Source organism: Panthera uncia, chromosome A2 (assembly GCF_023721935.1).
Source record: "Panthera uncia isolate 11264 chromosome A2, Puncia_PCG_1.0, whole genome shotgun sequence".
Classification (NCBI taxonomy): domain Eukaryota; kingdom Metazoa; phylum Chordata; class Mammalia; order Carnivora; family Felidae; genus Panthera; species Panthera uncia.
In genome coordinates this window covers 50769147-50796789 of record NC_064816.1, presented here as the reverse complement: position 1 = coordinate 50796789, position 27643 = coordinate 50769147, and the positions used below count along the sequence as shown (strand labels likewise).

The 27643-nt window shown below is 39.0% G+C and overlaps 1 protein-coding gene across 4 annotated transcripts in view; it reads right to left on the bottom strand.

Moving 5' to 3' along the window:
• Positions 1-27643, bottom strand: part of ATG7 (autophagy related 7) — a 247699-nt gene that overhangs the window by 103774 nt on the left and 116282 nt on the right. For all 4 annotated transcript variants that reach the window (XM_049642730.1, XM_049642731.1, XM_049642732.1 and 1 more), the window contains one exon: positions 24109-24231. In XM_049642730.1, the coding sequence (XP_049498687.1) occupies positions 24109-24231 (123 nt within the window). The remainder of the gene's footprint in view (positions 1-24108; positions 24232-27643) is intronic.

Here is a 27643-nt window from a genome sequence, read left to right as displayed (position 1 = left end):
CCAGGTTTTGCCAGCTGGCACAAAGTAGGTGCTTATTGAATGCTGGTGAACTGTGGAATATTATTGGAAACTAAGAGATTTACTGTCCACAAAAAAATACTAAACAGAATGGGTCTGAACACTAGTATCTGCAATACTTGCTGTTCTAGAAAAGTGTTCAGCTCTACCCAGTAAACCTCAGTCCTCCAATCTTAAGTTTTCAACTCTAAGGTGATTCAACTTTAAAATGCTCTTTATTATGGATCTCAAGCCTGTGTAAGCTAGTCAACTGGTTCTCCAGTCCTCAAGGGCTAACTTCCAAAGGACTCTAGTTGTAGCTCAAACTGGCATGAGATAATTTCCTTTTCAGAATGCCCCTAGTCTTTTCCCTACCATAGTATGCTTGATGTCTAGTGGGCTTTTTTTTGTTTCACCTTCCCATTCACTTTTAAATGAAATTTATTGAGATATAATTCACAAAACATACAATTTGCCTGTTTGAAGTATGCAATTCAGTGATTTTAGTATACTCGCAGAGTTGTGCAACCATTATCACAATATAATTCCAGAGCATTTCACCATCCTCAAAAGAAGCCTAGTATCTATTAGCAGTTATTATCTGATCTTCCCCCAACTCTCCCTCCACCCCTAACTCACCACCAACTGCGCCCACCCCCCGCCCCCAGCTCCTGGCAATTACCAATCTAATTTATGTCTCTGTAGATTTTCCTATTCTGAATATTTTATATAAATTGAATATCATTCATTTTTTTTTAAAGACCCTTTAGTGTATTTTCTAGGTATGAGCTCTCACTCCAGGTGCTGCAATCACCAACTTAAGTAAAATCTATTGTCTGCCTTCCAGTTACCCACAGTCCAACAACAAACACGCTGAGTGCAGAATTCTCAGTGTTTCCTCTTGGGCACAACAGCCACATGCATATTAGCTAGCAGAGGCCCTTTGTACCAGTGGGATATTCAGGCCAAAAGGCTCATCATTTCCCTTTGGGTTCAACTCTATTGGGTACATGCTACCCAGTGCTCCATCCCATGTGCTGATCAGACCTACAAATGTCTACCTTTACTCCTATTTGATCAAGCACCTATACCTGACCTGCCCTTTTCAAAAGATTCTGTCTTTGGTTAACGACTCAGAAGTCTTGGGTTGTTTTTAAATGCACCCAGCTTGTCTTCTTCTTTACATTAAAATCAAAGGAACAGAGAAAAAACTGATGGCTGAGGGGGTGGAGGGTTAGGTTAAATAGGTGATGGGGATTAAAGATCGCACTTGTGGTGATGAGCAACAGGTGATGTATGGTAATATTGAATCACTACGTTGTACACCTGAAACTGGTATTACATGTTAACTATACTGGAACACACACACACACACACACAAATCAAAGGAATATTTTTCTCAGGTTTCTAACAAGGTATTTGGTATTTTCCTATGTGATAATAACTATTTAGCATATCAGAGGGGGGATACATTGAGTTCTCTCTGAAGATCTTGAATGTAAGGTTAAGCTTGCAGAATGGAATGAGTAAGAACTCATGTGCCCTGAAGGACTTTAGCCATGTGTGGAAGTTAGTCATCTGAAGAGACTGTAGAAAAGCAGTTGAAGGGATTGGGAATTTCCATCTGCAAAGTGACAAAGGAGGGATCTCAGGAGATATATTAAAAAAAAATAAACCTATGTAAATAACTCTACAAGACTGTTTATAGATAGTAACAGAGTCCATGTGAAGTTTGAAAAAGTCTCAGAATTTGTGAAAAAATTTGTTACTGTCTCTGCAGCTGTCCAGAAATTAGCAAGGTGATCTTACTGGAAAGCAGACCCCTGTAGTACTTGGGGTATCACAGCTCCAATGGGGCAATCATAACATCTTCTGATCACCAACTGTCTCCCCATGTATGTATGGGGAGTGGTAGAATAAATTAAACAGCCTCACTTATACTTCAATCGCTTAGGAGATCAGCTGTTGGGAATTAGACCCAGAGAGTCTTCATGTTCTGGCAAGACCCAGTTTCTGACTTGAAAGGCAGGGACCATAGACCATGATGATTTACCCAAGCACAAATCTGTAGGACAGAAGTTTGGACAATGTGAGAGCCATGGCCAAACATATAAAGGCCTGCCGTTTAGAGGAGGAAGTCAACCTGCTATACGTAGGCCCAACAAATAAAGGCACTACAAAGCAGTAGTTAAGAACACAGCCTCTGGAGCCAAACTACTTGGCTCTGATACTTACTAGCTACATGAACTTGAATAACTTAGCCTGTATGCACCTCAATTTCCTCATCTATCAAATAATGGGCTTGCGAAAATTAAATGAGATAACCCGAATAAATATTGAGCATGACATCTGGAGCACAGCAAGTCCTCAGAAGTCAGCCATCACATCATCACTGTCCAAAGAAGACAGACCACCCTGTGGGATGGGAAGCCCCTACAGCTCAAGTCAAGGCAGAGATTTGTTAACTGAGGGTCAAATACAAACTTGATGCTGCTGAACTAATTTCAAGCCCAGATCTTCCAATTAGCTCCTATGCCCCCTCAAACTCCTACATACAATTCAAATAAAAAATGCTGTCTCAGTAGCTCATGTGTTGCTCATGTAAAACTGGTTTTTCTCTTTTGGCATTTAACCCACATATACCTTGTGTGCAAAGCAGCTGTTAGTCAATAACAATAAGGAAGAAATGTGGTCCTTGCCTTCAAGAAGCTGAATATCTAACTGAAAAGAGAGGAGCAGAGAACCACAAAGTGATGCAAACATGCATGCTGGATTTAGGCCAACCACATGTTTGGCGCTTAACTTTTTATTAAAGAACCATGACCAAGAGAAGGCTCAGGGAACTCACTCTAGTCTACAAAACATGAGAAGCTTGTTAGTATACTAAACTAAAATCAATCACATTCTCCCTCCCTCTCTCAGTCTCCATCTCTCTTTCTCCCCTTTCCATTCCCTTCAAGCTATAGCATGATGGTTTTGGGACCTTCCAGTCTCAAATTCTCAGGCTCACGTGCTGGCCGGCCTATGGCAATAGTCAGTGAAGATGGACAAGCTGCTTCCGTGTTGCAAGTTCACATAGGACTCCTCCATAGGACACTGAAGGCTATTTTTTATTGTACCTACTGCTTGAATGCCCTTGTGTCTCTCATCCGTAAGTTCAGTAAAGAGAAGGAAAGTGGGCTTTCTTCATCACGTAGCACAGGCCAGCTCTCACCTATTTACTAACTGAGGCAGGTTCATCCTATGGCTACTACAAGTAACATCTGTAAGAAAAACTGATCCTTCTTCTCTGAAAACATCCCCCTCCCCCCAACCACAACACTTTTGTGTGTGTGTGTGTGTGTGTGTGTGTGTGTGTGTGTGTGTGTGACATTCCAGCCACAGTTTCCAGGCTTCTTTTACGTTCCACAGGATCTGGTTGCTACATTTTAAGTATTGAACTCTCCTGTAAAATGTCAGGTAGGGGAGAGAGGCCCCTGGGGCTGCCTTGCATTTTGTGGACAAACACCCAGGACCAGGGAACACCAGGAGGCTCCATTCATGCTGGAACACTCACCACTTCACTGATTGCTCTGTTGCCTCAAGAAATTCATAGCACCTTCGGGCAAGAGAACAACAGTGTGGTGTTTATTGAAATCTACATCTGGTAGCAATTTGTCCAACAGCAACCAGCTTTCCCCCCTCCTTTTCTTCAGTCAAATAATCCACAGGGGCCCATAATACCCCACAACCGTTCATTTGTGCGAGGCCTGTATTGTGTCATTTATGTTCCTAATTACAGATCTGGGTTTATCAACAAGTTTCAGCATGGTAAGTAATTTTTGAGACTGTAGAAGAGACTAAAGGCCCATGTCTTGAGGCAGTGACACTGTTACTGACCATCACTGTCTCCACCGAAGGATGAAGGCACACATTGGCCCCTGTCTTCCACTCCCCTGCTCACACTTGGTCAGCAGAGGCCACCAGAGCACACCCCATCCCCACCCTAAGAGGTGTGGCCTCGCCATGGTGTGGGAGTTTGGGAAAAGGGATAGCTGAGTCTTGACCTAGAATTAGACATTTGTGTACTGTAGAGAAAGTACAATCTGGGAGAAAATCCTTTCTCCCTTTGGGGCTGGTTGTGAAGGAGATTGAACAGCTAGTTTGCTAAGGACTCAATGAATAAAGAGCTCTTTTCTTAAAATTTATTTATTTATTGAGTAATCTCTATACCCCACATGGGGCTTGAACTCACGACCCCGAGATCAAGAGTTGTGTGCTCCTCCGACTAAACTAGCAAGGCGCCCCAATGAATAAAGAGCTCCTAATGGTACCCGTGATTAGGCGAGAAGATGAGGTAAATTCAGAAAGCAGAGTAAGTCAAGCTTGGGAGCAAATCTGGGGAATGGATTTCAAAATTTACATGAAAAGCCCTTAATTTGAAATTGCTAATAGAAAACTAGAACTGTTTAGTGGGGAGAATACACAGAGGAGCAGTCTTAAGAATAGAATGGACATCTCTCTGTTTGCCCAGCACCCATCCACCCACATCAGCTCCTCAGAGGCGTTCATGCCCCTCTCACCCTAACCACATGGTTCTGAGGGGGCTGCCAATCACCACACCCTGCCTGTGGCCCAAGCTGGCCAATCACGGCAGCCCAACCCTGTCTACTGCCAGTGGTCCAGAAGAGGCATGTGACTCAGGCCTGGTCAATCATATGTGTCCCGGGGTTTTCCTTTTGGAGCCACCAGGGAAGAAGCTCCTAAAGGAAGAATGAGATTTTGGAACTGCCTGAGGCAGTGTTTTTTGCTAAACAAGAAAGAGAACCTGTTTGTAGTGAGAGAAAATGAGGGGACAAAGACGAGCAATAAAGACAAAGATAGTTGTCACATTAAGCCCCTCTATGTAGAATCCCTGGAGCCAAGACTCCATGGCCTAGTTACAAATTTATGTTAAATCCAGTTTGAGCTTTTGGTTTCTGCCATCATAACCAGGGTCTACAGGACTACAAAAGGCTTTTCCCTGAAAATGACTGCTATGATGACCAACTGAGTAAATGCAAGTAAACTCTCTGAAAAACACAAGTGCTGCACAAGGGTCAGATACTGATCGCATGCAATCACCTATGTTATGAAAGGCAGGTGAGCACAAGAAAACACAGCTGACTCAACACCAGGAGAGTGGTTTCTTAAAAACCTTTTCATTCTGGGGACTTCTGAAGACTTATGAAGAGGTACATGGAATGGTATAATGCCCTCTCGTAGTACCCCTCCCCAGCCCCAATAACCACTGACCTACAGCGCCGTCCAGGAGAGCCGTGGTTTTGACTAACTCTTCCCGGAGCACAGCTAGTTCACTTTGTGCCTTGGTTCTGGGCCTGAGCAGCCCTTTGTCTGAATGGAACTGAAAATCCGGCTTCTGGCAATGGGATAGAATCTTATAGCAAGAAGCCAAATGTCAGGAATTCATGAGTTCAGCCTTGTCAGGCTGTACTCGGCCCGGACACCATAATCTGACATATGCCTCATTCATTCTCAATGATGATATCTTAGCGTGGTCTTTGGATGTATGTTTTGTCATGACAGGTGTCAATGAAAGAAAACCCTATCAGTGTTCAAAGTAAATCAGCTACAAAAGAAGTTTTTTGAATGCTGATACCATCTTTCCTCCATGGACTAAATTCTTCTTCAAAAACAAATTATAGTCCTACAGAGAAGTAGTCCCCTGACATACGTAATGTAGGATACATACAAGGAGAATAATTCAAAGCATGGAACCTAGGTGTCAAAAGACTTATTCTATCAATATCATTGAATCTTCGGTTGGGAGGGATATAGAAATCTCTAATCCAATTGAATCAAACTTTTAGTATAGAAGTATGCTCTAAACATAGATCTTTTTGCAAAGACAATTCTAAGAGGCAGCCAGGGTTGAGAACCACCCCTCTCCCCCAGCCAATACCTTTATTTAGTATATGACATGAAGTTCCTTAGGGGAGGTGATAAAGCAAAAAAAAAAAAAAAAAAGATAAGGAACACTGACCTAGAGGAATGCTGCATTACAATAACACTCCAATCCACACTCTTTATTACAGCTCCAAACTGGAAGGGCTACAAGTATCCATCTACAGTAGAATAGGTAAACTGCAGCCTATGTAAACTATACAGTACTATACAGCAATGAAAAGGAGCAAACTTCAGCTGCACACAACAACATGAGTAACCTTCCTAATGTTGAGCAAAAGAAACAAGACACAAAAGATCATACAGGACTTATTAATTCCATTTATAAAGTTCAAAGTCAGGCCAAGTGAATTATGTTGCTCATATACCTGACAGAAACTGTCAAGAAAGGCAGGGAAATAACTATCACAGGAGTCGGTAGGGTATTTACCTGGAAGGTTGTGATCCAGGAAGCCAAACATGAGAGGGGTGAAAGGAAATGCTGTATTTTTTTTTTATCTGTGTGTTAACATGATAGTTATTCTCTTACATTATACATAATGTATAAGATTTCTGGCTTATGTGATAGCTCATGTGAAAACATCAAGATATAAAAGAAAAAAGCAGAGGGAAAAATCTCTTGATCTTTGCCATCTGTATTTCCCTAAAGCATTGTTTGGATCAAGCTATTCCTCTGCTCCCAAGTAATAATACAAATTGCCCCAAATGTGCATGGTGCTTTTGGGCTTTCATTTACAGAATCTCATCTGTACCTCAGCCTCAGTGGGAAGGAGAGAGTCAGAAAGCACTTCTCAGAAGAGGCTGGTACGTGAATTAGAAGGGCCAGCAGAAGTAACAAGGGGAAGAAACAGAGCTTGACGGGAAGGACTAGGTCCACTCAGTCTGGAGTGGGGAGAGGATGGGGCAGTGGTACAGAAGTACTTGCGACAGAGCTGGAGAGAACAAAAGGGGGCACTCTAGAGACACATCTATTCAGCTGTCCTTTTGAGCAGTTCATATCAGAATAGGTGAGAATGTTCTTTTATTTTTTTTAATATGAAATTTATTGTCAAATTGGTTTCCATACAACACCCAGTGCTCATCCCAACAGGTGCCCCCCTCAATACCCATCACCCACTTTCCCCTCCCTTCCACCCCCTATCAACCCTCAGTTTATTCCCAGTTTTTAAGAGTCTCTTATAGTTTACCTTCCTCCCTCTCTTTTTTTTTTTCCCCTTCCCCTCCCCCATGGTCTTCTGTTAAGTTTCTCAGGATCCACCTAAGAGTGAAAACATATGGTATCTGTCTTTCTTTGTATGACTTATTTCACTTCTTTTAAAGATCACGATTAACTAAAAACTTGCAATTGAAGTTAATGTGTATTCTTATACCTGGACTAGAACCAAGTAGTTTTCTATAGGTTCTTCTACAACAAAACTATCTATTGCTCATCTCTTTGACACTCAAAATCCATTTAAACAAATTATTTTAAAAGATTGTTTACACTTTAATTCAAGACACTTATGTTCAGAGGTTTAATGGTATATGAAGAAAAAAATTATTTTAAAAACTATGGTAGTTTTTCACTTGGTTCATTTGCATTTAGCTTACAAGAAGTTATGTTTACATTATACTTCTAAGATTTCAGAGCACATTATAATGCCAACTTTGTGGGGGCAGGTATTATATCCCATTTTACACATGAAGCTCAGGCAAGAGGAAGTCAGGAACAAATCCTTACTCTTCAAGACTCAAAACCTGTATTTCCTTCCACGAGAATACTCTGTTTCTAGGCCCATGCCATTAAGGGCTGAAGGGAGTTAGGCTTAATATCATTTCAATCTAGTTTTCATGGTATTAAAGTATAAAGTTTTATTTCCACTGGTCACCACTGAGAGGAAGAGAAAGGGGAAGGAGGGAGCAGAGGATAAATAAACCAATCAATATTAGAACAATGAAACTTGAAATAGTTATCTCTAAAGAGTTGGTACTAAACTGGTGTTTTTAATTAATTTTTTATTTTTTAATGTTTATTTATCTTTGAGACAGAGAGACAGAGCACAAGTGGGGTTGGGACAGTGACAGAGATGGAGACACAGAATTCAAAGGAGGCTCCAGGCTCCAAGCTGTCAGCACAGAGTCCCATGTGGGGCTTGAACTCATGAACCGTGAGATCACAACCTGAGCTGAAGTCAGACGCTCAACCAACTGAACCACCCAGGCACCCCATGAACTGGTGTTTTAAAACATCAATTCAATGCTTAGAACTGGAAGTTTGACAAAGTGTATCATCAGTGTTACATGTGTGTGTGTCCTGTATGAAAATGAAATATCTTAAAAATCTTTTTTAAAGTAAAGTTTGTTTCCTTCTAATAAAATGTTAAGCAGAACTAGGTATGGCCTAAGATTACAGTAAGGAAAATGCAAGACCTTAAGTTTAGTAGCATAATTAAACACAAACCAACCCACAGCAGTTTACTGTGCTTGCAATTAGAAACTCAATGATTTGTTTGCAACAATAAGATGTAAATATTTCCAGTTTAGCACTGTTTTTTTTTTTTTTTTTTAAACCAGATGGTTGAATAAAGACAAATGGGGGCAAGCTCTTAATTTCTCTTTACAATTTAGGAAAAAGAGAAGGCCAGGAAGAAACAAGTTGTTTCTTATCTGCCCCTTTCCCATTGGTAAAGTCTGGAGATGGAATCATGAATGAGTACAACCTCATTCCCATGGATTTTAAGATGCCAGTCTGTTCCTAAAGACAGTTCAAGAACAAGAAAGCACAGTGGGGTTGGCTGACCAGGCTCTAGGATGGGACAGTGAAATATATCATGCTATTCAAGAATACAGTTGGAAAGAAACAAAGAGCAAAATTGCTTTTTGAAACTGCTCGGTGTGGAAGCAGAGGCACTCCCTGTAAGGCAGAACGCATCCAGACCTTCCTGTCTGCTCTCAGGCACGTAAGCATATTGTAAACCTCGAGATGTAGAGTAACACTGCAAAGTTAAGGTTAACAGTGTCCAGTCAAGGTAGCAGATCAATTCACTTCTCTGAGCTGTAAAATGTAATGTCGACCTCATAAGACTGGTATGGCACCAAAAGTCTAGGTATGAAAGCTCCAGGAAAATTGCAGATAATGTAATCAACATTAGTTGCTAGGTCTCTCTTGGCACTCTTCATCAGGGATCCCGGATGTTCCCATGCCACAGGCCATTCTGGAATGCCTTCTCTCCTTCTCCTCTGCTACACCTGTAGCGCCCACCTTTAAGGACCAGTTCAAAATCTAACTCTTGCCAGGAGCCCTCTCTGTATCCTATGCTCCTGAAATCCTGCAGGACTTACCACACCATGTGTCCAGCTCTTCATGCTCACATACTGCCCTGCAGACTCGGTTACTCATCTGTTTACTGCTCTAACTATGCCATGTCAGCTTCCTGAAGGCTTGGCATGTATGTATTCTTTGAATTCCCCCACCACCATGAACTTGACCAGGGGTCACCATTTGTTGATTGACAGAAGCCATGATCCCCCCACCACCATGAACTTGACAAAGGGTCAACATTTGTTGATTGACAGAAGCCATGATTAAACATGAAAAATATTTAATTTAAACACAATATACACCTTAGAATCTCTCACATCCCTTTCCTCCTTGCCCTCCTACAGCTAATGGCAAAGCAAGACAGATCAAAACTAAGATTTCAGAACCAAGAGTCAATTGAATTTTACAGTATCAAAACATGGAAGCCCCCCAAATTCAACATAGCAGCTGTTATGTTTGCAAATGAGAAGGGTCAGCTGTGCAAATATAGCCCCTGGAATAACGGTCACAGGGCACACTGCAGTCACATCTCCCTGGGACCCTCTATTGCTGGTCCAGGAGGAAAGTCAGGGCCAGCGGCCTTCTTCCTAACCCCTACTCTCTCTCTCTCTCAGACTACATCTTAAAAAATCCCTCCTACCCAACAAAATGTACTACTTTATCTTACTGTTTTTATAATTCAAAGGCATGCATAACTGTCAGCGAGAGCTTCTGACTGGATCAGGCTAAGCAGTATTCCATTCCACTCTTAAGACAACAGAATTCAGAAAAACCAACCTGATAGTTTAGCTGATCAATGTAACCTCATGTCTTAAATGTTTTGTTGCTGTTTGGCTTTACAACGTAATGAAAACAGTCTTCACAGTCCCATTTCTACCTCCTCAACAGCCTCAGGCACTGGGTACCCCCACAGGAGGGTGAGAAGGAACCCAGTGCTCTGGGCTGGGTGGCTATGAGGTTGCCTCAATCAGACCAAGATGCCCAGGTGATACCTTGAGATACCTCACCTGGAAGAAGCCTGTCTGGAGTAGTGGGAGTTCTGGGGTGTGCTTCCTAATAGGGTAGCTGTGTCTCCGTATTTAGAAATCAGGATGTTAAGAACTAAGAGATAAGATCAAGTTTATATACCAAGTGATTGATGTTTAATTTTTATTTCTTTTTAACAGCTTTTTAAATATAAACTTACAAACCTGAGGAAAAAAAGCAAACAGTGGTTTAAAAGGTGCTTTTAAAATTTTGTGGACTACTGAGAAAATAGGAATACATACTGGATTTTAGATGTCATGGTGAAATTATCGTTCATTATTCTGTGACAGTAATGGTATTCTGCCGACACAAGAGAATATCTGTATTCTTAGGAGATTCATGCTAAAAATTTAGGGGTGATGTGTCATTGTATGTGGAACTTGCTTTCAGGTGGTTCAGAAAAAGAGAAAATGTGTGAGTGTGTTTGTGATGTGTTGGTGTGTAGGTGCTAGGCATAGTGCAAGAAAGGGTGAAATGAGCTGAGCAGAGACTAAGGCTTTGAAAACACTGAGGCACAATAAAAATGGGGGAAAAAATCACTATCACATCTACACAAACTTCATTTCTACATACAATAAGCTAACATGCTCTGACAGCCCATCACAACAGAAAGTCAACACTAATGTCCTTAGAAGCCAGACAGAAAAGTTAAGGATAAAGAAGCACACCGAGTCCCAGCTATGTGCACTGGGGTTACATGCTTTCTTTTCTCTTGGTCAAACATCTTTATTGAGATATAATTCACATACCATACAATTCACCCACTTAAAGTGGACACAGTGGTTTTAGTATATTCATAGCCGTGCAGCCATCACAATCTAAGATTAGGACATCGCCTCCAGAAAAAAACCCTTACCATACAGTTATTCCTCATTTCTTCCCCAGCCCCTACCCCCATTCCCTGGCAACCTTGAACCTACTGTCTGCCTCCAGGTTTTTTTAAATTCTGGACATTTCATATAAATGAAATCCTGTAATATGTAGCCTTTGGTGACCAGTTTTTTTCACTTGAGCAGGTTCACCTGTTACAGTATGTGTCAGTAGTGCTTTCCTTTTTATTGCCAGATAATATTCCAGTATTTTCCAGTGTAACACCCACATTTCATCGATCCATTCACTAGATGGACCTCTGGGTTGTTTCTACCTTGGGGCTATTATAAATAAAAAATGTGATCAACAACAGTATACATGTTTTTGTATGAACATATGTTTTCATGTCTCTGGGTTATATACCTTTGGGTGGAATTGCTGAGCCAAATGGTAACTCTGTGCTTAACTTTTTGAGAAACTACAGCACTGTTTACCACAGTGGCTGCACCATTTTACATTCCCACCAGCAACATATGAGGGTTCCAGTTTCTTCACATCCTCGGAAACTCTTTTTATTGTCTGTCTTTTTGATTATAGCCACCTCAGTAGGTATGAAGTGGTATCTCAGTGGTTTTGATTTTCATTTTCTTGATGGCTGACGATACTGGGCATCTTTTCATGTACTTATTGGACATATGTATATCCTTTTTTGAGATATGTCTATTTAAATCTGTTGCCCAATTTTTAATTGGGTTTGTGCCTTTTTCTTTTTGAGCTACAAGAATTTCTGATATATTCTGGATACCACTTCCTGATAAGATATGACTTGCAAAAAAACTATTTAAAGCATAAAGTTTTAAATTTTGATGTACTCCAATCTGTCTTTTCTTTTGTTAGGTACTTTCTTATTTAATGCTCACAGTGGTTGTAAGGAGTAGGAGTTACTGATCCAATTATACAAATGAAGAAAACAAAACGCAATGTAACTAGGTAGATGACCCAAGGTCTCACACAGGGCTGCTGCACATGGCTGTGCCCTGCACAATGTAGATAGTTGAAAGGCAGCAGTCTTGGGACTGGAGCTCCTTGCTGGAGCTGGTATGTGCATTCAGGCCTTCTGACCATGCCAGGGTTCAGGCTACTCATTCACTCTAAGTGTTATAATGCAATATGCTTATTTTTAAAGAAAATTCTTGGATATTATGCATTCAACATTCTAAAGATGCTGCCATTACTTAAGGCTTTGGAGTTCATCTCTAAAAGCTATACCAAGAGGTCGGGAGTGGCAGATTTAGGGAACATACTCCATTATGGTGTGGGAAGACTTTAAAAAAAAGCCAAAAGTCCAGGGCATCAAGACTGGACCAATGATGTAAGTTATTAGGCTGGCTTATACCATATTGGATTTATATATTCTGCTATTCACACCAACCAACAATAAAGCATGAGAAATGTAATTTTATGGCTCAAAATAGATCTAAATCTCAAAAGAACGTAAAACGTGTTTTTAGCAATGACAACCCAGATAGGATAGATATCAAAGAATAGTTATAAAATATATAAAAAGTAATCATCTTTGATACATTTTAAAACATTCTGACATAAAAATTGGCCATCTTTTTACTTCTTGGCCATACCAGCTAAATTTGAAACAAAACCACTGAATTATTAGAGCTAAAAACAGGATTTCACAAATGGTTCAATCTCTTTAAGTGGGGAAGCTGATGTACAAAATGTTGAAGTTATTCACCCAAGTACTTGGGAGAACACTAGCAGAACAAAGACTAAAATTTAAGAAGGATGCAGCAACCATGTTCTATTTCTTACTTAATATTAACTGTTTTAACTCTGCTTTTACCATGTATGATCCTCTTCTCTCTCCTGTAGACCTCCAAGTGGATTATACCATCCAAGACTGCTCTTTGGGAGGGGAGGGATTCTGGCCAAACTTCATTATTTATCCTCCAATTGGATCCTTCCTCAACACCAACTTATCTAAACATCTCAAATCCATGTAGATAACTCTGACAGCAAATAAAAGGGATTCATTTTATAAAGTGAGTTCTGAAGGGATGCTGCCAAGCCTTATTTCAAAAACCAGGCTCCAGTTTCCAATCTAAGAATTAAATGGCTTTCTGCCTGCTGTTTCTGCCTTTCCCCCTCAATTAGGAGAGAAGGCCAAGGCTGTGTCTCGAGGGATTGCTGCATAAGGAAAAATCAAGGCAGGATACAGTCTCAGGATGGGTCAGTGTAGGCTGGAAGTGGGCTTGTAGAAGGCTTTGTGAAAAGAGAACTGGATTCATGAGCAGGCTAGGTCAGTCTGCACAGTGATTTCTCTCCATTGGAAACAGGTCTAAGTGCTGACACGGGGGTTTCCCACAGCTTCTACTGGCCTCCAAAGGCATATTTGTCATCAGAGTCTCTTGATGAAGCTGTACATAAATATCTGATTGTTGTTAAATACAAAACAAAACAAAAAAAAAAATATTCCACAGGAACCAAATCAAAACCATCTGTGAGGGGGAGAGGCCAAAAACTCAGTCTAAGTGTAAAAGGCCCAGCAGAAACACTTGTTAATTGTGTTATTTACTTTGCTGAATAGTAAACTGTCATGCCAATGAAGTCATATCACATGACTATAATGTTTTTCATATGACTTTCCTGCTATGAGAGAAATGGGCACTTTATTTTCTAGAATTCCAAATTCTGTAGTAGATGAGTCAGAATCTGAGTTTTAATTCAGAGTCAACCCTTTGGCTCAGCCTTGTTTATTTCTGTCAGCCTGTTTGTGATTGTACATCTTAAACTTCTTACATTGAAGTTTCTTTTTTTAAGAATCATTCATTAATCCTGATTCTGCAGAACATAGTTCTGCTTAGCAAACACTCGATAAACACGCAAATTATCTTAATGAAGTGTTTTAACTGCATTCCTGAAATCATAACTGCATGACACAGCATCACATACTGATGATATAGTCAAGGCAAAGGAAGAAAACATAGCCTAAAATTAATCCGGGAATCACAGAACTTGCAAACCTTCAAAAATGAGAATGAAGTGTTTCAGGAAAATTAGGTTGTGGAATTTTGTTATTTGAATTTCTCAAGGATATAGCTTGCTTTATTAACTGTGTTATGAATCAGTCTTTTCTCTCTTAGACCAGATTTGAAAATTATTTGGCATTTTCTTTTTTTTTATTTGGCATTTTCCACAGAAGATAAATTGCAGCAAATTTTATGAAAAGATGGCTAAGTCATTTGCATGTTTGATTTAGACTGAGCCTTTCTTCAACAAATTCAGCAATTTTAAAAGCATTTGGTAAGCACTTCAACAGCTTCATGACTTAGACATCTTGTGCTTCATCAATTTTAAGGCCATTTCCTTTTGTTCCAACTGGGATAAATAGACAAGGATGAGCAATAGGGACTGGGATCAATCTCTAAGTATCCAAATCCATTTTCAAAAAGGCTCTTGAAAGTAAAGATCAGAACTTTGCATATTTGCAAATAATATATCCAATAAAGGGTTAGTATCCAAAATCTATACAGAGCTTCTCAAACTCAACATCTAAAAAACAAGTAAACCAGTGAAGAAATAGGCAAAAGACATGAACAACACTTTTAAAAGAAGACATCCAAATGGCTAACAGACACATGAAAAGATGTGTCTTTTCAACATCACTCCTTATCAGGGAAATACAAATCAAAACCACGATGAGATACCACTTTACACCTGTCAGAATGGCTAATATCAACAACTCAGGAAATGACAGATATTGGTGAGGATGAGGAAAAAGGGTAACACTTTTGCACTATTGGTGGGAATGCAAACTGGGCAGCCACTCTGGAAGACAGTATGGAGGTTCCTCAAAAAACTAAAAATAGAACAACCCTACAACCCAGCAATTGCACTTCTAGGTATTTATCCCAGGGATACAGGTGTGCTGTTTCAAAGGGACACATGCACCCCCATGTTTATAGCAGTACTATCAACAATAGCCAAATTATGGAGAGAGTCCAAATGTCCATCGACTGATGAATGGATAAAGAAGGTGTGGGGAAGGAGAAATAATATAAAAACAGAATGGGAGGCAAATGATAAGAAACTCTTAAATACAGAGAACAAACTGAGGGCTGCTGGAGGGGTGTTGGGTAGGGGGATGGGCTAATTGAGTGATGGGCATTAAGGAGGACACTTGTTGGGATGAGCACGGGGTGTTATATATAAGTGATGAATCACTAAATTTTACCCCTGAAACCATTATTACACTCTATGTTAACTAACCGGAATTTAAATTATATATATACATATATATATACGTACGTATGTATATATATGTGTGTGTGTGTGTGTGTGTGTATGTGTGTGTATATATATATATATATATATATATATATATATATATATACATATATATACATAAAGAACAGAACTTCACCCAAAATTCCCTATTTGGTTGACAACATGTTAAGAAGGCAAAAAGCTGAGTGGAGGGCTTTCCTCCATGGAGCCTTCTAATACCTCATGGGTAGAATGTAACTATAATTTGGCAGCTAGATGGGCTACAAAGGACATGGGTCTCTGTCCAAGACCCCTACATTAGGAAACATAACACTGCAAAAACATTTATGAGGGGGGTATTTTTAACGTTGCAACTGAAGATAAAATTAATATACCACACATATTTCTCATTTAAACATCTTTTTACTGCAGCCCAGTCTTCCTCTTGTTCTCCAAGATCTATCACCATCCTAACTCTAATACCATTCAATCATTTCCACTCATTTATTCCATTACCTCAAAATCACCCCGAAGCAAACTCATTTTGTAAGTCTGATCTGTCTGCCCCTCGCCCCCATCACCACTATCCAGTCCCCACTCTGCACCTTGCACCTCAACCGCTTCTCCAACAGAAAACAAACTGGTGATTTGTCTGTTAATCTCAATCTCAATAGCACTATGATTACACTAGTAACCTAGACTGGCATTCATCTGGGGCTATTTGATGATGGAAGAAAAATGGGTGCAAACAATTGGGTTGCATTAGCCAATCTCACTAAATCTGGGTGAATCTGTCTTGAATGTATCTTCTAATCCATTACTTCTCTGTTCCGTTTTATGAAAAGAAAGGGATTTGTGGTCTCAGGTAGGATCAGCTTTGCACTCTTCCTTCATAAAGGGTCTGTATTTTGGGAGACAGACCACAGATGTTAAAAGGTTAGGAGATTGTTTAATAGCATCAAAACTTTTCTTTAATGAAAGGAGAATTATCTTGCTACAACATAGATGAGCCTTGAAAACATCAGGCCAAGTTAAAGACAGCAGACACAAAATGCCCCATATCGTTTGATTTCATTTACACGACATGTCCAGAATAGGCAAATCCATGCAGAGAGTACAGTAGCGGTTGCCAGGCCTGGAAGGAAGGGGGAATGAGGAGTGACTGTTGAGTGAGTACGAAGTTTGTTTCTGGGTGATGAAAATGTTCTAAACTTAGTAGTAAGAGTAGCACAACAAGTCTGAATGCACTAAAAACCACTGAATTGTACACTTTTTTAAAAGGTAAAGTTCATGGTATATAAATTACAACTCAATAAAGCAGTTATTTAAAAAAGAACACCTTGGGGCGCCTGGGTGGCTCGGTCAGTTAAGCATCCGACTTTGGCTCAGGTCATGATCTCGCGGTCCGTGAGTTTGAGCCCCGCGTCGGGCTCTGTGCTGACAGCTCAGAGCCTGGAGTCTGCTTCAGATTCTGTGTTTCCCTCTCTCTCTCTCACCCTCCCCCATTCATGCTCTGTCTCTCTTTGTCTCAAAAATAAATAAACATTAAAAAAATTTTTTTTAATTTAAAAAAGAACACCTCATCTGATTTCAGATAATTCTGGCTCCAACTGCATGCTCATGATTCTGAGTAACACACTAAAGACTCTTAGCCTCTGAGACCTTTATTCAGCCTAGAATGCCCTCCTCCACTTCCCTTCTCTTTCCCTACTCTTTTTATTTTATTTTATTTTATTTTTAATTTAATTTTATTTTATGTATTTATTTATTTTGGGGAGAACACAGCGGGCAAGGGGCAGAGAGAGGGGGACAGAGGATCCAAAGCAGGCTCTGCGCTGACATGCTGACAGCAGTGGGCCCAATGTAGGGCTCAAATCCACCAACCACAAGATCATGACCTGAGCCAAAGTCAGATGTTCAACTGACTGAGCCAGCAGGTGCCCCATCCCTACCCATTTTTATTTTTAAAGATAGCCTACTCATCCTTTAAAATAACTGGTGATGTAGTACCAAAATCTATAAAGAACTTATCAAACTCAACACCCAAAAAACAAATAACCCAGTGAAGAAATGGGCAGAAGACATGAATAGACATTTTTCCAAACAAGACATCCAGATGGCTAACATGAAAAGATGCTCAACATCACTCATCAGCAGGAAAGTACAAATAAAAGCCAATAAGACTCCACCTCATACCTGTCAGAATCGTTAAAAGTAACAACACCAGAAACAACAGGTGTTGACACAGGATGCAGAGAAAGGGGAACCCACTTGTACTGTTGTGGAAAGGCAAACTGGTACAGCCACTCTGGAGAACAGTATGGAGGTTCCTCAAAAAACCAAAAATAGAACTACCCTATGATCCAGCAATTGTACTACTTGGTATTTACCCAAAGGATACAAAAATTCAGATTCAAAGGGGTACATGCACCCCAATGTTTATAGCAGCATTGTCAACAATAGCCAAACTATGGAGAGAACCCAAATGTCCATCGACTGATGAATGGATAAGGAGGTATATATGTGGTACATATATAAAGTAGAATATTAATTAGCCAGCAAAAAGAATGAAATCTTGCCATTTGCAATGACACAGATGGAGCTAGAATGTATTATGCTAAGCAAAATAAGTCACTCAGAGAAAGACAAATACCTTATGATTTCACTCATATGGGGAATTTAAAAAACAAAAGAGGTGAACATATAGGAAGGGGAAATGAACCACAAGAGACTTAATGATAGATAACAAACTATGAGCTGACAGAGGGAGGTGGGTGGGAAATAGGCTAGATAGGTGATAGGTACTAAGGAGGGCACCTGTTGTGATAAGCACTGGGTGATGTATTTAAGTGGTGAGTCCTGACTTCTACTCCTAAAACTAATATTGCACAGTATGTTAACTAAAATTTAAGTTAAAAAAATTATAAAAAGCCAGATGAGAAAAAAAAAAAAAAACTAAAAAAAACCCCTAACTGGTGATGGATGTTAACTAGAATTATTGTGGTGATCATTTTGGAATATATACAAATATCAAATCATTACATTGAACACCTGACACTAATATAATGTTGTATGTCAATTATCACTCAATAACAAATTAAATTAAAAAAATAATTAAATTTTAAAATTTAACTGCAAACTTGTTTCCTTATATATAAAGCTTTCCTTGGCGTGCTACTCCCCAGGCAGGAGTAACTGCTCTCTGAGCACTTAATATATATAAATGGCTAAAATACTTGTGATGATATTAGAATGCACTATTTACATCTGTTTCTTATATTAGACTATGAGTTCATCTCATTAACTTTCGTATTCAGTTACCATCACAGGGCTTTGTTATCAAAATTTTTAAAGATGTTCAGTAATTCTTGTCATAAAAAACAGTATTTGTACAAACACATATTTTATAAACAATATATAAAAGTATACAATCATATAGAATTATCTGGTTGAATCTTTTGCAATTTGAGTGTTGAAGTATAAAAACAGCCCAAGATGAGAACTGAGCATTCTTGATTGCATTGCTAAAATAAATAAATTGGGACGTTTTCATACAGGATGCAGAATTTTGTATTTTCATTACTCAATACCTGTTAATGCACTGGGAATCAAATATATAAATCAAAACTCTACCTCCACACAGATATGTATATATTTTTTGATATATATGTTTATTTACACATACATATTTTTCACAGTAATGTAAAATAATGTAAGGCAATGAGTTTTCTTGTTATGAGGTCCTCTGCTGAGCACTACCTTAAAACACAGTCCTATTTAGAAGAGTGAAATACATAAAACACTTAATAACAAACATAAAGGAAATAATCCATAGTAATAGTAGTCGACTTGAACACCCCACTTACACTGATGGACAGATGATCCAAACAGGAAGTCAACAAGGTAACAATGGCTTTGAATGACACACTGGACCAGAAGGATCTAACAGACATATTCAGAACATACAATCTTAAAACAGCAGAATATGCATTCTTTTCAAGTGCACATGGACCATTCTCCAGAACAGATCACATATTAGGCCACAAAACAAGTCTCAACAAATTAAAAAAAAATAGAAGTCATACCATACATCTTTTCTGACCACAATGTTATGAAACCAGAAATCAGTCACAAGAAAGAAATCTGGAAAGAGCATGAACGCATGGCTTTAAATAACGTTACTAAACAATGAATGGGTCAACCAAGAAATCAAAGAAGAAATTGAAAATTACATGGAAACAAGTAAAAATGAAAACAACAGTCGAAATCTTTGGGATATAGCAAAAGTGGTTCTTTTTTTTTTATGTTTATTTATTTTTGAGAGACAGAGACACATCATGGACAGGGGAGGGAGACACAGAATTGGAAGCAGGCTCCAGGCTCTGAGCTGTCAGCACAGAGCCTGATGTGGGGCTCAAACCCGCAAACCATGAGATCATGACCTGAGCCAAAGTCGGGTGCTTAACTGACTGAGCCACCCAGGCGTCCCCAGCAAAAGTGGTTATAAGAGGGAAGTTTACAGCAATACAGACCTACATCAGGAAGCAAGAAAAATCTCAAATAAACAACCTAAACTAACACCTAAGCTAGAAAAAGAACAAACAAAACCCAAACTCAGCAAAAGGAAGAAAATAATAAAGATTAGAGCAAAAATCAATGATAAAGAAACTAAAAAAACAATAGACGAAGTCAATGAAACCAGGAGCTGTTTCTTTGAAAAGATCAACAAAATTGATACATTTCTAGTCAGACTCATTAAAAAGACAGAGGGAGAAAGAGAACCCCATTAAACAAAATCACCAATGAAAGAGGAGAAACAACCACCACACCACAGAAATATAAACAATTGTAAAAGAATATCGTGAAAACCTGTATGCCAACAAATTGGACAACTCAGAAGAAATGGATAAATTCCTAGAAACACAGAACCTCCCAAAACGGAAGCAAGAATAAACAGGAAATTTGAACAGACTGATTACCAGCCATTGAAATAGTAATCAAAAACCTCCTAACAAAAAAATACAGGACTTCACAGGTGAATTCTACCCAACATTTAAAGAAGAGTTAATACTTATTCTCAAACTATTCCAAAATATAAAAGAGGAAGGAAAACATCCAAATTCACTCTATGAGGCCAGTATCACCCTGATACCACAACCAGAAAAAGATGCTACGAGAAGAGAATTGCAGCCAAATATCTTTCATATCCATGAATTCCCAACAAAATATTAGAAAACCGAATCCAATACATTAAAAAAAAAAATCATACACAATTAAGTGGGATTTATTCCCAGACGCAAGGGTAGTTCAATATTCACAAAACAATCCACATGATACATCACATCAATAAGAGAAAAGATAAAAACCATATCATCATTTCAATAGATGCAGAAAAAGCATTTGATGAAGTATAACATCCATTCATGATAAAAACAAAAACAAAACCCTCTGCAGAGTAGGTCTAGAGGAAACATATCTCAACCTAATAAAGGTCTCCTATTAAAAGCTCACAGCCAACATCATACTCACTGATGAAAAAACCAGAGCTTTTCCCTTAAGGTCAGGAACAAGACAAGGATGCCCACTCTCACCACTTTTATTCAACATAGTACTGGAAGTCCTAGCCGCAGCAATTAGACAACATAAAGAAATAAAGGCATCCAAATTGGTAAAAAAGAAGTAAAACTATTTGTAGATGATATGATATTCTATGTAAGAAACCCAAAAGAGTCCACAAAAAAAAAACTACTAGAACTAATAAATGAGTTCAGTAAAGTTGCAGGACACACAATCAATGTACAGAAATCTGTTGCATTCTTATACACTAATAACGAAGCAGCATAAAGAGAAAATAAGAAAACAATCCCATTTAGAATTGCACCCAAAACAATAAAATCTCTAGGAATTAACTTCACCAAGGAGGTCAAAGACTCTGAGAACTATAAAACATTGATGAAAGAAATTCAAGATGATGCAAAGAAGTGGAAAGACATTCCATGCTCATGGGTTGGAAGAACAAATATTGTTAAAATGTCTACACTACACAGAGAAATCTACAGATTTAGTCCAATCCCTTTCAAAATACCAACATCATTTTTCACAGAACTAGAGCAAACAATCCTAAAATTTATATGAAACCAGAAAAGTTTGCAAATAGCCAAACAATCTTGAAAAGAAAAGCAGAACTGGAGGTACTACAATTCTGTATTTCAAGTTCTATTACAAAGTGCAAGTAATTAAAGCAATATGGTACTGGCATAAAAATAGACATGAAGATCAATGGAACAGAACATAAACCCCAGAAATGAACCCACTATATGGTCAATTGGTCTTTGACAAAGGAGGCAAGAATATACAACGGGAAAAAGACAGTCTCTTCAACAAATGGTGCCAGGAAAACTGGACAGCTACATGCAAAAGAATGAAACTAGACCACTTTATTTCATCATATAGGAGAATATCACCTAGAAAATACCTTTGGGCAAAAACCAACAACAGTGTTTGTCTCTAGGAAGGAAACTGGGTGGTAAGGAACAAGTGTAGAAGATTTCCTTTTCATGCAGAATAAATTTCATATAAAGTACATTATTTAACTATAAAATTTGTATCCTGATTCCAGCTAACCATCACTATTAAGAAATGCAGGCCTCGGCACACCAGATCTGATTTTTCAAAGTTAGAAATGAGAAAATTTAGATTTTTATGTAAAACTCACAAGTTTTAAATTTTTTTTTTTTAACGTTTATTTATTTTTTGAGACAGAGAGAGACAGAGCATGAACGGGGGAGGGTCAGAGAGAGAGGGAGACACAGAATCCAAAACAGGTCCCAGGCTCTGAGCTGTCAGCCCAGAGCCCGATGCGGGGCTCGAACTCACGGGCCGTGAGATCATGACCTGAGCCGAAGTCGGACGCTTAACCGACCAAGCCACCCAGGCGCCCCAAAACTCACAAGTTTTAAATGTTGAGTTTATTCAGAATTTAACACACAGGGCAAGCCAAACAAAACACACCTGCAAGCCATATCTGGCTCACAAGCCAAACAGTCTACCATCTCTAATCAAAAATTTGATGTGTGGCTTATGATTCCAAACCTATAAATACAATTTAATGGAGGAAAACTTCAAAAAGCAATCTCAGGCTTGTGGATGAAGCCATGTCCCCTGCTGCCCCACCATCTATTTAGTCACTATTGCTCTCTTAAACTTCCCCTTCTCTTCCTTCTTTGAAAAGGCTATTAATGCAACTCAAATGCAAAACAAGCCAGATTTTATCAAGGAATCTGTCCATTATCCTAGCATCTGCTCTGTTTTAAAAGGTGAGATTTGGGGTCAATTTCAAGTTGCAATTCATCTAGCCAACAAAAGAGAAGTATATGAATTGTTTCTATCTGGGTAGAAATATTCCCCCAGCCAACTAGTCAAACAATTGCATGGTGGAAAAGACCTGTAAGTTATCTTTCCCTTATCATCAGGCAGTATAGTGCTGCTCAAAGGATAATACAGTGGCCATGACCACCATAACATTCTGAACCTTCTGGGAACCAATCACAGTTCTGGGGAAAATCTCAAAGTCTCTTAAAGTTCAGCAAAGATTCCATTCATCTTCTGAGACTGAAGCTGAGAGACTCTGTGTGGGTCTAACTATTGGCTGTAAGTTGGATACTGTATCTACTGACTGCCCAGAGGATACCACGGCAAGCAGTGCTCAAACTCAGGACCCCCAGATCGAGTCACGTGCTCTTCCGACTAAGCCAGCCAGGTACCCCAGAACTGATTTCAGTGTTAAAAGTCGTATTAGAGATGTACTATCTTGCCTCTCGGGTGTGCCTACAACTCTCACCTCAGTCTGTTGAGAGTGTCAAAGGATTGGACTCTGGCAGTTCCACCCTTATTCAAGGCTAGCCCCAGTCTGCCCAAAAGCAGCTTTAGTTTGCCACCAGCTAGTCCAGTACTGGGCCTGAATGTCTACTCAGTGACCACTGGGGCCTGTCCCAACAGTGAAGACACACAACCCCGGGCAAGGGTGGGAATGGGGTGGTAATCAATAAATAGGACTATAGGACTAAAGGCCTCTTTGCAAGTGTTCCACTCCTGCAGGACACAGGCACACAAGGTTTTCCTTATGTAGCTTGTGGAAATGCTAAGACAGGCCATTTTTCCTAAGAACTTCTGAAGAAGTTAAGGAAATTAAGGAAAATTAACACACACATATTGCCCTATGATCAAGCAAATTAAGGAAAGTTAAGGAAATTAAGATTTGCAATACATTCTAATTGACAAGCAAAGCATAACTATCAGGTTGTGACCGGAGAAGCCATTCACGGTAGGGTTTGGTGGCCTAAGAAGATGCATCCAATCATGAAATAAAAGCCAGGCATGTTCTCTCTGAACATGGCCAGAACCCAGTCTTCCCTGTCTTACATTTTGAGCTATGGACATTAGAGCCAACTCTCCAATGGCTACAGGCATGGTGTTCTTCAGAAAGGACCAGAGGTGCCTGAAAATCAGTAAGCTATACTCCCTTTAATTATGTACATTGGGCACCTACTATACAACAATCTGCACACATGAACATACAGCAATTTCAGAAGGTCCATTCTCCTCTGATAACTAGCAGACTTATTTAGTGATGTTTGTTCTAAGGGAAAAAAAATCCTAATTAACCACTTCCTTACTTTTCCATAAATCTGAATATCAAGTAGGTTTCAAACACATCAGTCCTCAGTACAGAAAGCTTGCTTTATTCTTACCTCAGCAGCTTGGGTCTCTTGATGCAGCAACGTGAGACCGGTCAAGTCTTCTAAGAAGGAATGTGAAGAATTAAACACCTTCGCTAGGAAATTAAATCCTTCTCGTTCATATTGATCAAGAACCTGTAAAATATTAAATTTTTTTAAAAAGGGTGTTGTAGGATTTAAAAGCATATTATAAAATTTTCACTTCTACAAGCACCTATCAAGAATGAAACTAAAACTAGAAATTAAATATGAGGATAATAATGTAATCTGGTGGGCAAACATTGGGAGGACTTAGTATTTACCATTTTCCCCTTCTTAAAAAGAATGACAATATCATCTTCCAATTCAGATGATAATTTTTCTCAAATAAAATGTAAGTTTCATGCAAACTTACTAAAAATTCTAGAAAAGCTATGGTTACCTGATTCTAAATTTCACTTCTTAGGAAAAAAAAATTACCGGCCAGAGAAGAACCAAGAAAAAAATTAAAAGGGATAAAGGAAAAGAGGGACCAATGGATGGGAAATGTGATCTACTGGCTAGCCATATGTTTTTAAATAACAGAATAGTTTAACAAGGTAAAAATAAATTTCACCAGGCATGTCACAACAGAGGATATCCAAATGGCCAATAAACATATGAAAAGTTGCTTAACATTACAAGTGATTAGGGAAACGAAAACTAAAACCACAAGGAATTCCTACTTTAACCCACCAAAATGGCTAAAATTAAAAAGAAGTTACCAAGTACTGGCAAGAATGTAGAACAACCAGGATTTTCACAGGAATGCAAAATGGGAGAGCTACTTTAGAGTCTTAACACTTACATGCCCTATGATCAAGCAATTATATTCCTAGATATATGTACCAATAACAAAATGTATTCAGGTATGCATCAGAAGACCCAAAGTGTCTATAGTAGCACTATTTATGATAGTCCAAACTAGATCCTACTCAAACGTCCATCAATAGTAGAATGAATGAACAAACTGGTGTATTTATGCAATGGAATACCACTTAGCAATGAAAACAATGATATCTACATGCAACAACAGAGATAACTCTCACAAACATAATGTTAAACAAAAGAAGAGGGAAGCAATATGTACTGTATGGTTACATTTATATGTATAAAATTAAAAAAAAAAGAACAGACAGTGGCAATGAGAAAGAATGAAATATGGCCTTTTGTAGCAACGTGGATGGAACTGGAGAGTGTGATGCTAAGTGAAATAAGCCATACAGAGAAAGACAGATACCATATGGTTTCACTCTTATGTGGATCCTGAGAAACTTAACAGAAACCCATGGGGGAGGGGAAGGAAAAAAAAAAAAAAAAAAGAGGTTAGAGTGGGAGAGAGCCAAAGCATAAGAGACTGTTAAAAACTGAGAACAAACTGAGGGTTGATGGGGGGTGGGAGGGAGGGGAGGGTGGGAGATGGGTATTGAGGAAGGCACCTTTTGGGATGAGCACTGGGTGTTGTATGGAAACCAATTTGACAATAAATTTCATACATTGGGAAAAAAATTAAAAAAAAATAAAAAAAGAACAGACAAAAAATGAATCTAAGTCAGGAGAGTGGTTACCCACGGAGGAACTATACATAGAAGGGGCACAAGGAATACTATTTGTTTCTTTATCTGGATGTTGGTGTACTTTGTAAAAAGCCATCAAGTACCTTTTTGTATATATATTTTTCTTCAATAATAAGATTAAAGGCCCACAGTCTTGACAGGGGAACAATATGAGTTCTTAGAAGGAAAAAAAAATGATTATCATATTTAAAAATTCAAAGATCACAGGAATTGTAAAAATTAGAAAGGAAACAGTAAAGCTGAATATCTCAGAAATTGTGTCAAAACTCAGAGGAAATAAAGAGATGAATGTATCAAAAAGATAGCAGACACTGAAGAGAAATCCGAGAAATCAATTACACATGAATAGAAAGGCTGGAAAAGCAGTAATACTAGAAACAGAAAAATGGGGGGGGGGGGAGAATAGATATATACCAATCATTATATTTTCACTACCCTAAAAATCCCCTGTGCTCTGCCTAGTCATCTCCCACCCACCCCAGCCTAACAACCACTGACCCTTTTACTGTTTCCATAATGGTGCCTTTTCCAGACTGTCATACAGTTTGTGGCCCTTTCAAATGGGCTTCTTTCACTTAGTCACATGCATTTAAGGTTCTGCCATGTCTGTGCACGACTCAATAGCTTTTTTTTTTTTTTTTTAGTGGTAATATTCTTTTGTTGTATGTACCACAGTTTGTTTATCCATTCACCCACTGAAAGACATGTTGGTTGCTTCTAAGCTTTGGCAGTTGTGAACAAAGCTGCCATAATTAATTAATTAATTAGTTAATTAATTAAGTTTACAAATTCATCCATTCAGAAATAAAAATGTATACACTCTTCGATCCAGCAATTCCACTTCAAAGACCTTTCACACAGATACAGTTGTCCATGGGCAAAAAAAAAAAAAAAAAAAGAGATCACCGTGTAATGATGCTCACTGAAACACTGCAGCAACAAAAGATGAGAAGCAATGACTCTAATAGGGGGCTGATTAACAAAATTATGGTGTATTTACAAGCAAGGGCATAGTCTAGATCCATTAAAAGAATGGAGTAGCTCTAGAGTATTGATATAAACCTATTTCCAAGACATATGGATATATTAAAAGCAATGTACAGACCAAGCATCTAGTATTAATGTTTTTGAAATAAAGGTAGAGGAGGAAAGAGGAAGAAAGGGAAATGTGACCTGTGTGTATGCTTGTTCATGCATATAAGATCTCTGGAAGAATACACACATACAACTGGCATCAAGTAGTTGCCCCTGTAAATTCTTTTATACCGCTTGAATTTTTAAAACCAGGGGCATGCGTGACTTATTTAAATAATAGTAAAATCTCTATTTCCCCCCTAATGCTGGAGGAAGGTCGTGCAAGAGGAAGAAAAACTCTAAAGCCTGATGAAGTTGGAGCAAAGAGGGGAGCCCTCCTTCAGCCACAGGAAGTAAAGCAGCTGTAGTGGTGAGTTAGGAGAGTAGGGAACTGGGGGCTGACAAGTTCTGGAGTCTGACAGGAGGCAGCACGGTCATCTGCTGCCAGAGAAGGGGATGAGGTGGACCACAGAGCTTGAGGAGGGTGGTGATGGTCTGGCACAGCTGCGTGGGGAATGTGAGAAAGGAAGTGGAGGCCCCTGCTCAGGACAGAAAATAGAAGTTTGGGGGGAAAATGTGGTTAAGGACCTATGTAAGCTTGGGGACAGGATAAAGGTACCATAGACGTCAAGGAAATCAAGGGGCTGCTGAATACCTATGAAAGAAGCCAAGGAAGGTTAACCTAAGACCTGCAGGGAAGAGGTACACAGGGATTACGGAGGAGCAAGGGGTGACCAGAATGCCTCAAGGCACACAAAGCTGAGCCTTTGGCTGATTAGCTCCAGTAAATTAATCTGACCACCCTATGCCTGGATAAAAAGGCACTTGGTAACTGAATCCCTCAGGAATAAAGAGATTGCTTATAAACCAGAATTTTA